The sequence below is a fragment of the Diprion similis genome, chromosome 4 (assembly GCF_021155765.1).
Source record: "Diprion similis isolate iyDipSimi1 chromosome 4, iyDipSimi1.1, whole genome shotgun sequence".
In the NCBI taxonomy this organism is placed as follows: Eukaryota; Metazoa; Arthropoda; class Insecta; order Hymenoptera; family Diprionidae; genus Diprion; species Diprion similis.
Window position 1 is genome coordinate 27,614,666 of NC_060108.1, and position 14,142 is coordinate 27,628,807.

The 14,142-nt window shown below is 41.9% G+C and overlaps 1 protein-coding gene across 8 annotated transcripts in view; it reads left to right on the forward strand.

Annotated features, from left to right (window-relative positions):
* Positions 1-14,142, forward strand: part of LOC124405098 (FH1/FH2 domain-containing protein 3) — a 72,958-nt gene that overhangs the window by 51,239 nt on the left and 7,577 nt on the right. For 4 of the 8 annotated variants that reach the window (XM_046879704.1, XM_046879708.1, XM_046879712.1 and 1 more), the window contains 14 exons: positions 881-948; positions 1,098-1,203; positions 2,924-3,437; positions 3,591-3,850; positions 5,172-5,303; positions 5,915-6,257; positions 6,351-6,981; positions 10,613-10,771; positions 10,887-11,069; positions 11,316-11,435; positions 11,584-11,718; positions 11,821-11,963; positions 12,610-12,877; positions 13,030-13,153. In XM_046879704.1, coding sequence (XP_046735660.1) covers positions 881-948; positions 1,098-1,203; positions 2,924-3,437; positions 3,591-3,850; positions 5,172-5,303; positions 5,915-6,257; positions 6,351-6,981; positions 10,613-10,771; positions 10,887-11,069; positions 11,316-11,435; positions 11,584-11,718; positions 11,821-11,963; positions 12,610-12,877; positions 13,030-13,153 — 3,186 coding nt within the window. Of the gene's footprint in view, positions 1-880; positions 949-1,097; positions 1,204-2,923; positions 3,438-3,590; positions 3,851-5,171; positions 5,304-5,914; positions 6,258-6,350; positions 6,983-10,610; positions 10,772-10,886; positions 11,070-11,315; positions 11,436-11,583; positions 11,719-11,820; positions 11,964-12,609; positions 12,878-13,029; positions 13,154-14,142 lie in introns of all 8 variants that reach the window. The other 4 variants (XM_046879707.1, XM_046879706.1, XM_046879705.1 and 1 more) reach the window with 1 other exon arrangement.

Below are 14,142 nucleotides of genomic sequence, written 5' to 3' on the forward strand. Positions count from 1 at the left end.
TTGGATACGGCGTTGATAATTGGGGGGCCTTGTAACATCAGCCTCAGAATTTGCCAAGTTTAATTGGGCTGTACGTTACATACAGACTCTACTCGTGCGTTAATTAATAATTGACGAAAAATGAGAAATTGAAAATGGAACGTGAATCGAATAAAATTATGGATACTTGTACTATATAAATATTTTATTATGTATAATGTATGCATGTACACATTAAGGTCCAAAGAAAATCTTACCGAGATCTCTAGCAAGTTTGAGCAATGGAGGACAACCCGGTCAAGGTTTTTCTCAGTAATCGGATGAAAGTACCAGAGAGGAGGGCTGCTTGAAGACTATTCCCATGTAACTCAACTACAAAAGGTCCACCCCAATTACCTCCGAATGTAACGTGTTCTCGTGCACCCCGTTAACTCTTCGCCCGGACCGTTAACTTAGTTATTTTAATTGGGGGCTGCAATGCAAACTGTTACAACGATAAGAATTCTAAAGAATTTATGCATTTAATACCGGTAGCGATACAGCAAATCGTATACGTATGTATTTCCGTTAACGTTTGGGTAAAAAAGTGCCGACGCAAGGTTTTGAAAGAATGATGCAAAGGTACAACCGAAGGAGGTGGGAAGGAGCAAGTTTGCTCAAAAACATCATTCCTGGACTGTAACAAATTTTTCGTTGTCAATGTTAACCAAGAGTGTCCAATTAATAAAATCTTCAGACAAACCGCAGTGTCTTGTGATCTTTGTAACGCTGTTATGTAGTTTGGTGAATTTCGATGAACTGTGGCCTCTTTTGTCCCGATGACAGCGCAATGCACTCGAAAAAATTCGCCATTCTGTGAAAGAAAAACCACTGACGGTCGGATGTTCTCTGGTTGTTTCAGAAAAATTGCTCAACAGCGAAGGCAGAGAGCTAAGGCGGGCCTTGTTCTCTCTAAAGCAGATCTTCCAGGTAAGCTCAACCTCTCCACCTGAATTCTAGTTAATTATATTATCATATATCCAGTTTTGCATAACTTCAGAGCTGGGCTTTACGTCAAGTAGTGATAATGTCTGCCTTCCGTAACAATCAGTACAATTCAGTTTGATATACCGTTACAGGAAGACAAAGATCTTGTACACGAGTTTGTACAAAATGACGGACTGGCCTGCCTCATCAAGGTCGGAAATGAAGCTGACCAAAACTACCAGAATTACATACTTCGCGGTAAGTGTATTCTCATGCTGAATTTTCTAGTATTTATGCACATGCAATAATTTCATTCAATCGGCATTACGTCAATACCGACATCATTATACTGTGGAAGACTCCTTCAAACCTGATAACTAAGGCGCGCAAGAGTCGGACATGAATGATGCTGATCGTGGTCGTGTGCAAGTAGCTCGAGCCTCTGTGTAAAATCCAAAGCATCTCGTGTATGAATTCACGAAAGCGTAATGTAACAACGACTCCGTGCTCATTGCACCACCAATGATTCAAGTAATTTTTTTCATGCGCTCTTTATTCATTTTCTTGCTCTTCTTTCCTTTCTTTCATTTCACAGTAACTATCTTATTTTTCATTCTGAATGTAGTTATTGACTTCCACGTCTCGTATCTTTGCTGGCAACAAATTATGATATGGGATGCGTCGTTGCATCCGGGAATGATGCGAAGTAGGTCAAGGCAGCTAATGTAGGGCTTAGTTTAATGTTAAGAGTGTAACGAGGGTTTATGTGAAATTTTTGGAAACAGTTCATCTATCACAGCTACCAAAACATAATAGTTGCAACAACAACAATAATAGTAATCATAAGTACAAATCTTTGCGCAATACCGTGTAGCGAGTACTTCCCGTGAAGTGATGTCTTTCCAAATTCTGAGCACGATATTATTTTTTGTCTCTCCGAACGGTAGAAATAATATCGTTTGTATAGGTTCAACGTGAAAACGTGAAATACCTCCAGTTGACTGACAATGAAAGAAGATCATCTCTTGGGGGAGGGAGTGAAAAGACAGTTGGTTAGATGAGGTAGGGTAGAGGTTTGTGAAGAAATCGTTTTCACTCGTTCGAGTGGTTGTGGGTAAATCCGCGGAAAACTGGAATTGGGCAGGTTGAATTATCTCGAGTGGTTCGCTGCTCATCGTCCCTTACTGCACAGCAATCCGTGAACGACTGCCCAAAGAAATTCCATTCCGTTTTACCAGAAAGTGGGCAAGGTCAGGAACTTAACGTTCCATGAAATTCGTTTACAGTTCGGTAGGTTGTATCTGTAATTGTCCGAAATTATTCGTTGCGGAAGCAAATGTTCCGAGGCCTGGCTCTCGGGTAGAACTGCACCGTTTAATAAGATCAGACCCGCGCCCCAATGTCTTCAACAAAATGTGAAAAAACGAGTAAGGGAAAAAGGCTTGCACCCGTTCTCCCTTTATCTCTTAAAAAGCATATATCCTCCCTCGCTCTGCAACAACATCGTGCTTGTTTGAAAGTCATACCTTGGTAATTGCAGAAGATCAAGTCGATCGCCGTAGCACTGTTCCGATGATTTGCATTTGAAAACCGACCGACCGGATCCGCTAGGGTCGCCCTTGGAATACGGGCAAAGGCTTGAACTGGTATAATTAATTGGAATTCGATAGTCCGTATCTAATTCAATAGCGGCGTTAGCTTTTGTCATTACGAAAACCGTCCGTCACTACTCGCATTATAATAGGCATATACCACTAATTGGCTTCGAAGAGATAAGCACCAAATGACACGACATCGGTGCTTCAATATTGATTTCATAACGTGTCTGCCGAGCCGCGACGACCTCTGAAGCATGGACCTCTTCAATCTATGCATCATAAACGAAACGTCCGAATATTTTTATTGCTTTGGGTCTCCGCATTATGTCTGAGAATACATTTTCCTTTTATGTTTTATCGTGTATCCCGTACGCGAGCAGCCCTCGGTCAGGTGATGCTGTACGTCGACGGAATGAACGGAGTTATGGAACACGGACAGACGGTCCAGTGGCTTTACACGCTTATCGCGAGTCGTTTCCGCCTGGTGGTGAAAACAGCTCTGAAACTTCTCCTGGTATTCGTGGAATACGTCGAGACGAACAGTCTTCTCTTGGTAAGGGCGGTGAGATCTGTCGATACATCCAGGGGCATGATACCGTGGACGAACATCATGAAGCTCCTCAAGGATTACGACGCCGCCGATACCGAGCTACTGATATACGCGACATCCCTCGTCAACAAGTGTCTGAACGGAATACCCGACCAGGACACCTACTACGATCAGGTCGATTGTTTCGAGGAGCAGGGGATCGAGGGCATCATTCAGAGGTACATGTCCAAACAGGGCACCGACCTAGATCTCCTCAGGCAGTTTCAGATATACGAGGCTGTACTGCATCACGAGGACGGCGATGACAGGGGCACGCCCATACGTCAGCTCGACGACAATATCAGGTCAGATATCGCTTCTTCTTATACGCAATATACACGCGGCTATAAAACACACGATATAGGCGCGATGGGGAATTCGTTTCGTGACTCGTGAAACCATTAGTTGCTGCTCGTCGTTTGATTGCCAGTTATTAATTTCTTGTCGTATGATTTCAGGAAAACTCTTCGAAACCGGAAGTCACTCGTGGATTCGCACGAACGACGAAAGTCACGGAGGCACTCGACCGGCACTTCCCCACTCTCGATGTCCTTGAATGCTCGCCTAAGTCCGCGGCTTAATCACACTTTAGGTCTCAGCTCCCTCAGCAGCACCCTAAATTCAACTTTGCCGGATGACGGCGACGAGTCGAGTAGCTCGCAGAGTTCTCAAGGCCTAGGAGACGTTCAGCTGAACGGCAGCTACAAGGAAAACAAGGGTAAGGGAGCACGTCGTCCCATGCCCTGCAGCCCCCAACAATATTCCTCTGACGCTAATTCAATTTCACCTGCCCCCCATACACTCATACCTTATATGTGTGTGTATATTATGTGGCTATACTGTACCTATACATAGGTACGTACACTTGGCTTTGATTATTTTGTTTTCTTCGCAGAATGCGAGGGTAGCAAATATTAATTGTGCATTTTTAGCCGTTCATTGGAGCAATGTCGTTTTGGAGGTGTGAGAAAATTTCACTCTGAACAATACCTGTCGATGCCTCTCGGTCTCAATATGATTTGTAGTTTTAACACTTACATTTTCGACTTTTTCAGTGTTTTTCTGATCAATTTGTGCGAATAAGCTCTATCTTTTTATTCTCATATGATCCAATTTATTGCTAATGGTTGAAACATTTCTCTTACCAATTTCTGGTATGTGATAACAGTGCCATAAATTCACCATTGCGCGAATCGTTGCGTGAATGAATTTGAACTTCACCGCCCACTGCCATTAGAATTTCCGCTACGTAGCTTCGAAATCAGAATTATACACTCCAGTCTCATCTTGCTATGCAGACGAAACTCAAGTATCGCGCTTATCTGAACTTAAACCTAACACATACCGTACAATTTTGTCGTGGCTACGTTTGTTTCTTCATTGCCTTCCTTGGAACAATTTGTGAAACAATTAACGTAGATGGGAGAAATTTCATGAGGGTTTGGGGAGGTAAGTCCTTAAGAGGGTGTACAGCCAGTCTTTACCGAGCGCGTTAAATGTCAGTTATTTTTACCATTATCGAAGCCTACGCAGCATTGACGTAAAAACGCCGCAATTAGCGCAACTCTACGTGCAATGTTGAATAAAGGCATCCAAATACTTATTTGTTCCAAACAAGGATAAGACCAGGAAATGTATACCAACAGTAAGTGTAATTCAATTACAAGTACATATTTCTTGACATTATTGTTGCCTGAAATTCATCATTTTTTGGATGGTTGTACTCGGTGTTGTATGTAGAATCACACTCATTACGGCATCCTCACAGCAGTGATGTGTATAGGCTTTGATAATAATGAAAATAACTAACATTTAACGTGGCCGCTAAAGACTGACTATAGCATCGTCTAAAGCCACTCAAGGAAACTTTGTGCTATGATTAACGTGCAGAGCCCTCTTCACCAAATCCTCTTGGTACAAAGCTTCAGATAAAAATAAAACCTTATAATTCCCAGTATTAAATATCAAAACTAAAATTCGTCGTCCGCGCTGGGAGTAATTTTCAAAAAGCTTTTGTTTGAGTGTATTTGACCTTACAGTCGACGTCGGTGTTACTCCGGCACTGCGACGACGTCGAGAGCGTGCGGAGAGGCAACGCAGCTTCATCAGAGAACAGCAGGAGGCGACTGCAAACATGAGGGCGTCCATCGGCCACTCGGATGATCAGGAGAGTAAGTCTCAACGATTCTTAGATCAGATTATGCGATAAAGGCGCGCAGCAACGTAGCAGTGCCTTTTAATCACTACATTGTATTTACTGACGCACTTCAAAAAAGATTTGTACCCGATAACTGAGGAGACACTAGTTACGCTGGTTCCCAGCTTTGATTGAGCCGATATTCCGGGAAAATTAAAAAAATATTTATAGGCATTTTGCGAAACTATGCGAAGATAAGAAAGTTGTTGAAGCGACTAATATTTCGCTGAGCCAAACGTAACAATAATTCATGAAGGAATGAAGATTTTTCAATTGTAAAAAGTTTCACTTTATGGAGAAATAAACGACATGAAGGAATTCAATATTTTTTGTTGTCGATCAGTAAAATGCGTTTTTTGAGACGAAACATGTTCGGTATATTCAAAAAGTCCTTCGTCTGAGTATAGTGCTACGAATTCATCAGGAAGGTTAGTCGTATTTTTTGCAATGAAAATACATTGATGTACAGTTTTTCCAATTGCACACTACAGACTGATCCATTATCATGCGAAAAAATTGGACGATTACCCTACACCAACAGCTAGTATTTTCCGAATTGATTATTGTTCGGTTTCACGTTAAAAGGTTCTTTTCCAACCAACGGTCATCGCTACGCGAATGGATCGCCATACGACGGAAATACCGATTCGTCATCGAACAAACTATCTCGTGGCGGCAGTAGAAAAGACTTGACTCCCCTGATGAACGCGGCCAATAAGCTTGATTCCGAAGAGAAAAAACCGTGGTACGGTAAGAGCCCGGACGAAGGCGTCGAGTGCGACGAGGGAAATCACACTGATGACGACGAGGACCGGGATCGGCGAGTAGTTCTGCAGGTCAAAAGAGAAGGAACGGTCAAAGACCTTACCCAGAAGTTGGCTGCCCAAAACCTCATTCCAACTAGCCCGGTCGAGGACAAAGTCTCGAGGTAACTGGATCGTTTTACAGAGGTTTCTTCGCCCACCGTTTGGTCGAATCCGATTCGGTTGCACCTCACCGTCACCTGCTATTGCATTTTCAGGATAGGCGACATGAGCGGCTTAATATCGAAGGCCAAGGAGGGCTTAGCGAAATCAAAGTCCAAAGCTGACGTGCTGAAATCACCCACCGGAGATAATATTCCAAAGATCACCGAGATCAAAAAGTCCGAGAACGAGTTGCATTGGGAAGAACTGGCAAGCAAGCTGTCTCGACCTTTAGCCTTGTGCGATCTTGATTTCACCGATCTCAACTCCGAGGACGAGGTTGACGTTCTGAGCCCCGTTAGCGTGGTCAATGGCGTTCCGCCCCCGCCGCCTCCCATGGCTCCTTCTTCTATGCCGGGACGAGCTCCACCTCCGCCACCTCCTGGCGTCCGACTACCGCCTCCACCCCTCCCCAACACGTCGCTTCCTCTATTCGGGGTGAATTTAAAGTCCCAGAGGTCATCTCCGAACGGGGACTCGGCTGGCTCGCCGAGAAGTCCGGTCCTCGCTAATAAGAAAAGCAAGAAAACGGTCAAACTGTTTTGGAAGGAAGTTAGGGACGATCCAATCATACTTTCGAGGTTGGATAAGAATAAAATGATATGGGATGAGCTTTCTCCCGTACTCGTCGACACTCAGAAGCTGGAGCATCTCTTCGAAAGCCGGGCAAAGGACTTGATCACAAAGGTGGGGATAATCATGATACATTTTTTTAATGTTAATTAGTTACGTAATAACCGTGTACGAGAGCCAAGACTGACAATTACTGTAGTATTACATCGTCGAAAATTTTAGTGACCTCGTAGCGGGCGAAGCAGGTACCATGTGTACTATTCGGTCGAAGGCATGGAATGCACGGAAGTGAGTGGTTGGATCGTACCTTTTTTTATTTATAACAAGGTTTTTTAACTTCAGTTATGACGTTCGCGGTAGGCGTAAAAAGCCGAGCCCTTACCTGCATGGTTCAAGCTCTCCAACATGCGCTGAAAGGAGTTTCATTGAAATCTTTTCTAAAAAAAAATCGCTGATTTATATGCTTGAAAACTTGATATTTGTGTGTTAGTTAAATCGTTCGAAAGGTTCATTCAGAACTAAGAACAAATCACATTGAAAACTTATTACGGTATAAAATTTTTTTGTTCGAATTTGCACGCTGTCGTTTCACTCAATCAAAAAGAATAATTCATACCAAATTGCCCGAGTATTACCATATTAGAAACTGGAATTCAGAATTTGGGGTTTGATGCGACGCCACGTTGTTAAGTTTGCAGCATTCCTCCGTTGAAGGAAAAAATGTAACCTCAACGTACAGTAACCAAGTAGTCGAGTGTATCCTGAGTATCAATGGACTTAGCTTCAATATGGTTCATACCTATACTCGTAGAGTCACGACATTTCATTTCGTAAATTGCAACTTTGGAAACGCGAGGCAGGTATGCAATACATGAACTAGAACGCTTCAATTCCACTCTGAACTACCTATGAGCCAAATCCTACTGCAGCGAACTCACGACTGTATAATGTAGTTCCATTTGCTTTGCAAATCGCTCTAATCTTGCTATTTCCGAAACATTTTGACCACGCGTCCCTGTCGCGTACCTTGGTACTCTCGCGGTATTCGCTGTTGCAGGCTTTTATAGGAATTAGGCGGAATTTGAATATGTACAAGTCCCCGGGTCACGCTGCTCACGTCAGACCTTGATACTGCGAGAGAAGCAAATAACGAAATCGTCTGTTCATACATATAGGTATTGTCTTTGTCCGGACGCATGTTAGTATTGCTAATTATGACCCGTTTGTCATTTATCGTGTTACTGCATTTTATAGAATTTCAACTTAATCATGAACTGTGCAGAAATTCGGGATTGTTTTTTCGTTTATGGGGGTCACAGATAATCAAAAACCAGGGCTAATATCGATGAGGAATTTACTGTATGAATAACTGCGTCCATGTTCAACCACAACACTTCGTAACAAGTATTCAGGATTATTACAATTAAAAATTGGAAACTGATCGTATCAGAAAGTTATTACCAGTACGAGAATGATGCTAATGGTAGTCTTGAATGGTAACATTGACGATGACGACAAGTAGGTACGGATGAATGTGATTATAATGATGATGTAGATGATGATGGTGGAGGAGATGGTGATGGTGATGGTGGTAGTGGTGGTGGTGGTGGTGATGGTAGTGGTGGTTTACTACGAACCAAAACCCACGCAAAAATAATGAAAAAATTAAACAATATATATGAAAATAAACTAACTAATCTTGTTCTTGTATTCTTTGCAATCTTGTTGGTGCGCGCACGATACAAATTGGCATGCTGGAATTTGACAGGAGGTGAGTCCTAATTCCTTAACTTGACTTTCAAACTTCTTTTAACTACGATGCTTTTTAACACGCAATACCGTTGTCGTCGTGCATCGATTTCATTAGAAGCTATCAGCGATTCAATCAAATGTAGAAATAATTTTATAATTTACATTCGAGTTTTGTTCATTCCGATTAAATTTTAAAATTTAATGAAATGGGAGCTAAGATACTTGGAAGAAAAATTGAAAGAAAATTCAATTTCTGGAAATAAATGTCACAGTCACAACAATGATCTTTACTATATGCAAATATTTAATTCAGAGTAACTTTGAAAATATTTGGCTCATCTTTGTTCGTGGCCAGTATTTTGCGTTTACTGATCTCTTACGGGCTAGAAATGCAGTTCAATTATCCTGCGTTACGTTCTTATGCTATCGGCTATTGAGAAAAATGATTCGTTTCTAATAAAATCGCCCACACGAACGACTGGACCCGAGGATTTGGCTGACATGTTTTATGGTTATTTGGGGCTTCACGGTGTATACTTATGCCTACTAAATCATCAGTCGCAGATTACTCACTTACATAGTTGTCTCTTCTTAGCAGTTCTGCAATCTCATACTTTTTCGTTTTGCCTAATGTGGTTACCTGAAACGCAGTCGTGCGGTTTCATTGCTAAGATAATATAGTAACGAAGGGGTACAGTCTAAGTGTTACATGGGTAAATTGACAGTATAGTATGTGAAAATAACTACCTTCAACTGTAGTATCTCAACAATAAGCAGCCCGTATAACTGAAAGGTGTAAGGTTGTAAAGTTGTACTAAAATTATGCCAATTTTCGCATCACGTAACAATTTAGGTGAATTTTGAATCGACATGAAAACATTTTTCAGCGTTTCACATTAATGTAAGGTTTTCTCTTACTCCTGTAATTGTTTATACGTATGTAGCTATAAAAAATTTTCCAATGTTAGCTATGGTTTCTTTGCGCGTTTTCATTTGTTGAATTGAGAATGTTAACAAGATTGGATTGTCCATTTCGTTTTTGGGACTATACGTGCGTTTGGATGTCAAGATAGTACAGTAAGTTGGCGTCACACACTGACATGTGTGACATTTTGACACTCGTGAGCAGGAACAAACAATGTCTATCAATGCATAAATGCAGTGAAATTATGATCAATTCACGTTTATTATTAAACACTAGACATTCATTGTCATTACTTCTGAACGCAACTCGAGATCGAATTACCTTCGCTTAGATGAAATATAACATAGGTTTTTGCAATATTAACTGTCGCATAGGCCTATAAACAGTGCATCATGTTGCACTTGTACAGGAATTTTCCAAGATTTTCGTAATATTTGGCAAAGCTATAGCCAGAGATATCCCTGACACCCGCACATCCGGTTTCCTATTGTGATCCCACTTATGCGGCCCAGTTTACACATATTTTTTTTCGTTCTACTGCTAGGACATTTTAGTTGCACAGAAAGAATTCTTGACTAGAAGATTATTAGTATTTGGAGTTGTAACAATAAATCCTCTTGGAGTAAAAATTTGTCATCGGAAAGGAGTCCATCCAACGATAACTGGAATCATTGTTCTGTTTCAAATTTTCGCAGATTTGAACCACCTTACTCATATCCTAGCCGGTATTCAAGTGCGCGCGCGAGATTCGTATAGTATTCTTTCTTACTTACATCCGAAATTTTTGATCATCAATTTTTATCGTCCTTAGCCCCCCCCCCCACCCTCCTGCGCGCCCATCCCCTTCCTCCAAAGCCAGCCGAGGTAGATTTATAATTTAGCCACTGTTTTTATCGAGTAATGAACGAATGAGAAGTCTCACAGGAGAGAGTGGAAAATGAGGAAGAAAAAGAGATAGAGGCATCTCAGCTTTCAATTAAAAACAGACACGTGGGTGCTTTGCTTCTTCTGACCGAAACACTTTCTCAGCAGTGTTTGTTACTAACGTTAGTGTAATCCAACGAACAGAAACAGCAAGAAATGAACAAGAACAAGGAAATCATCGTTCTGGACCACAAACGATCCAATGCAATAAATATCGGAATGACGAAGCTGCCACCGCCGAGATCCATCAAGACCGCAATTTTGAAGATGGACGCTACAATCATGAACAGGGAGGGAATTGAGGTGAGGGGAATGAAATTAGACATCGTATCACAAGGGCACTATATTTTCACATCGAGATGGTAAAAAGTTACGAAATACCCGACAATTTTTATTTCCTTTATGTTTATCTTCGTAGAAACTATTGACAATGTTGCCAACCGAGGAAGAAAGATCGAGGATTCAAGAAGCCCAAGCTGCGAATCCAGACCTCCCTCTGGGCTCTGCCGAACAATTCCTTTTGACACTGGCCTCTATCTCCGAACTTCCGGCGCGATTGAAATTGTGGGCTTTCAAACTCGATTTCGAAAACTCCGAGAAGGTGGGTAAAATGGCGAAACACAATTTTCTCGATCGCGTGTGCACGGATTCTTCAACGATGTCCCTACGCGGTCCTCTGTTATGGGTAGACGCGGTCGTGACTGTTGAAATTCCTATATCGATCGATCTTTAATTGAATGATGGCAAGATAACTGAATTATATACCCGATGCATCGCGTGCGCCTTTTCATACGTCGTAGGCACGTCAATGTTGAGATGAATGTTAGTCGTAGGTTCGTGGTTACAGGAAATAGCGGATCCCTTGATGGACCTGAAGCAAGGAATGGAGACCTTGAAAGTGAACAAGACATTTCGTGGAATACTGAGCACGCTTCTCTCGATCGGGATATTCCTAAATGGAAACGAGGTACATGTATTGAAAGATTGCAAAATAATGTCTGGTTAATTCCTCAGCTGTGACGGTAACCACATGGAGCATTTCTCCTACTCTACTTGATAATCTTTTGTGGATCACAGAAAGCCTTTGATCTGATTTTCGGGTAATCCCATTTCAGGTAAAAGGATTTCAACTCGAGTACCTGGCCAAAGTACCTGAAGTCAAAGACACTGTACACAAACACTCTTTGCTACATCATCTCTGTCACATGGTAATGGAAAAGTTTCCTGATTCGACCGACTTGTACTCCGAGGTAAAATACTTGCACATTGGCCCTTATTTTTGTATCTCAAGATTGGCAGCCAATCTAACGCGTCTCTCATTCTCCTTCATCGAAACCACTATATCACGATAGATCGGTGCCGTGACGAGAGCATCGAAAATAGACTTCGACGAACTCTCCAGTAACATAGGAAAGTTGGAAAACGAGTGCAAAGCATCCTGGGATCACCTAAAACTGATTGCCAAACACGATGGTTCGACCATGATGAAAGTGAAGTGAGTACCATGAACTTGCCTGTCATTTTTCACCCTTTACTTTTCTGTCAGTTAGAAGTGTTCTTTCGACGTCGATTATTCCTACGTTCTGCAAACGGATACGTGATAGTGCCTCATTAAATATTTTGTGGCAGGTCTATTTCTGATAGAGTTTGCAGGACTTTATATCCACAAATAAGAAATTACAGAAAAACGGCATTCCTGTAGGAAGATTTACCAATAAGTCTGAAAGCTTTTCTCTGTGAAAGTTAGTTCTTGATCAACCAATTTGCCATTCATTACTCTGGCCGTATCTCCCCAAGTGCTTTGATGTCCTTTACTATAATATTTATTATTTATGTAACGTCTTTAAGGCTTCCGCGGTTTGATTCCGAATACGACTTGGCTTCCAGTATGGAGGCGCGTTTGAATACGGTAAACATGGTAGTTTACGAAACGTCGGCAACAAATCGGTTCCGAACGCGGCTCTATTCCGGGAGTCAAGTTTTATTATTTGTAAATATGTATTATGCATACTCGTATGCATCATACGGCTCAGGAAACTCCCCAAGATGATCCAGTAAATATCGTAGTACAGGAGAGATCAAGTTTTATTTCGTTCGCCACCGCATTTCAACCGCTGCAGTATTATTTTCATTCATTCCAGGATGTCTGACTTCCTGTCTGATTGTGCCGAGCGTATAATCGTTCTCGGCATCGTACACAGGCGAATAATAAATCGATTTCACAAGTTCATACTTTGGCTGGGTATACCTCTCCACCGTCTCCAAGACACGAAGCCAAACGAGTTTTGTAGAATAATATCCGAATTTGCCCTCGAATTTCGAACTACGAGGGAGAGGGTAATACAGCAGCTGGAGAAGAAGGCCAATCACCGGGAGAGAAATAAAACGAGAGGAAAGATGATAACAGAGGTAAGGCAAGGGACAATAGATAGGGAGCGTGCCTGTTGGTCACAGATCAAAGTGTTGGGTCACCCAAAACTCATTTCTCTTCTTTGAGTCAAGCGCATGATCTGAACTGGTAAGCAAAGCCTCGCCTGCGGGGGTTATCTGCTTTGTTTCAGGTTGGCAAATTTCGAACAAAAGAAGACAGGGAAGACGCGGAGCTAAGACAGGTCCTGGGATGCGATATCTCAAATGTCGAAACAATTCACGGAACTCTGCCGTGGAGGAGACAGCGGAAGGAAGGTACGTTTACGTAGGATCAAATGATAAATTAAAGGAGTCGTCGAGGTGAATACACAGCCGTTTATACACACGGAACACACCCCGCACTGCTTTAACGATTGATCCGAACCGGGGTTTGAGAAGTACCTACTTGGCGTAAAAACGAGTTACGCTGCTAACTTCGCTTCGTGATCCTCGAGCCCGAGGCAGGAAATGATCTTTTCCAGGCATTATTGCCAAGCGGAGTGTCTAGTAGACTTAACGATGCGAAAATTGGCACTTAGAAAATTTTGTTTTAGTCGAGAATGCGTTGCGTGACTTGAACAATTCTTTTGAGTGTTTGCATTTTATAAAGGAGGAACGTAAAGAATTCCGCCCTTGATAAAAAAGACATGCTTCGTGAAAGAAAAAATAATCTAAAGTCAATTTTTAAATTTCCAACAAACTAAATAAAGCTATTGGCAACTGTAAACACGATCATATAGCCTTGCACGAGGTAGAGCATCACCTAATGAAACAGTAATAGAATTCTTCGTTCTACTCCATACACACTCGTCGTCGCTTACACTTATGTAAGCTGAAACTTATTGTCCAACCACCTGTGCCAACGGATTGACACTTGTTACACACAGGTAAATTCCCTGAATCAACGAAAAATGTCCCCGTGCAACAGTAAATGAATCGTTCCCATCTATGCGTTCGATGACTCAATCACAACGATTCTTAATCGAGGGATAACGGATTTTTCGTCAAAGCAAAGATATACGTATGTATATATACCCTGAAAATTGCTTATTCGATTTGATGAACCCGACAATGAAATAAGTCGGTATCCACTATTCTTTAGAGATGTAGCCATATTGATAAGCAACCCTTCTCAGCCGGCAGAAGCGCGTGACTGTCTAAGCACTTTGGAGGATGAGCTGTTGATTTTTTGAAAAGCGTTCGAATGACTTTGAATATTTTTGGACTTAAAACGAATGCTGACTATGTACTTACACGTGTGGCAC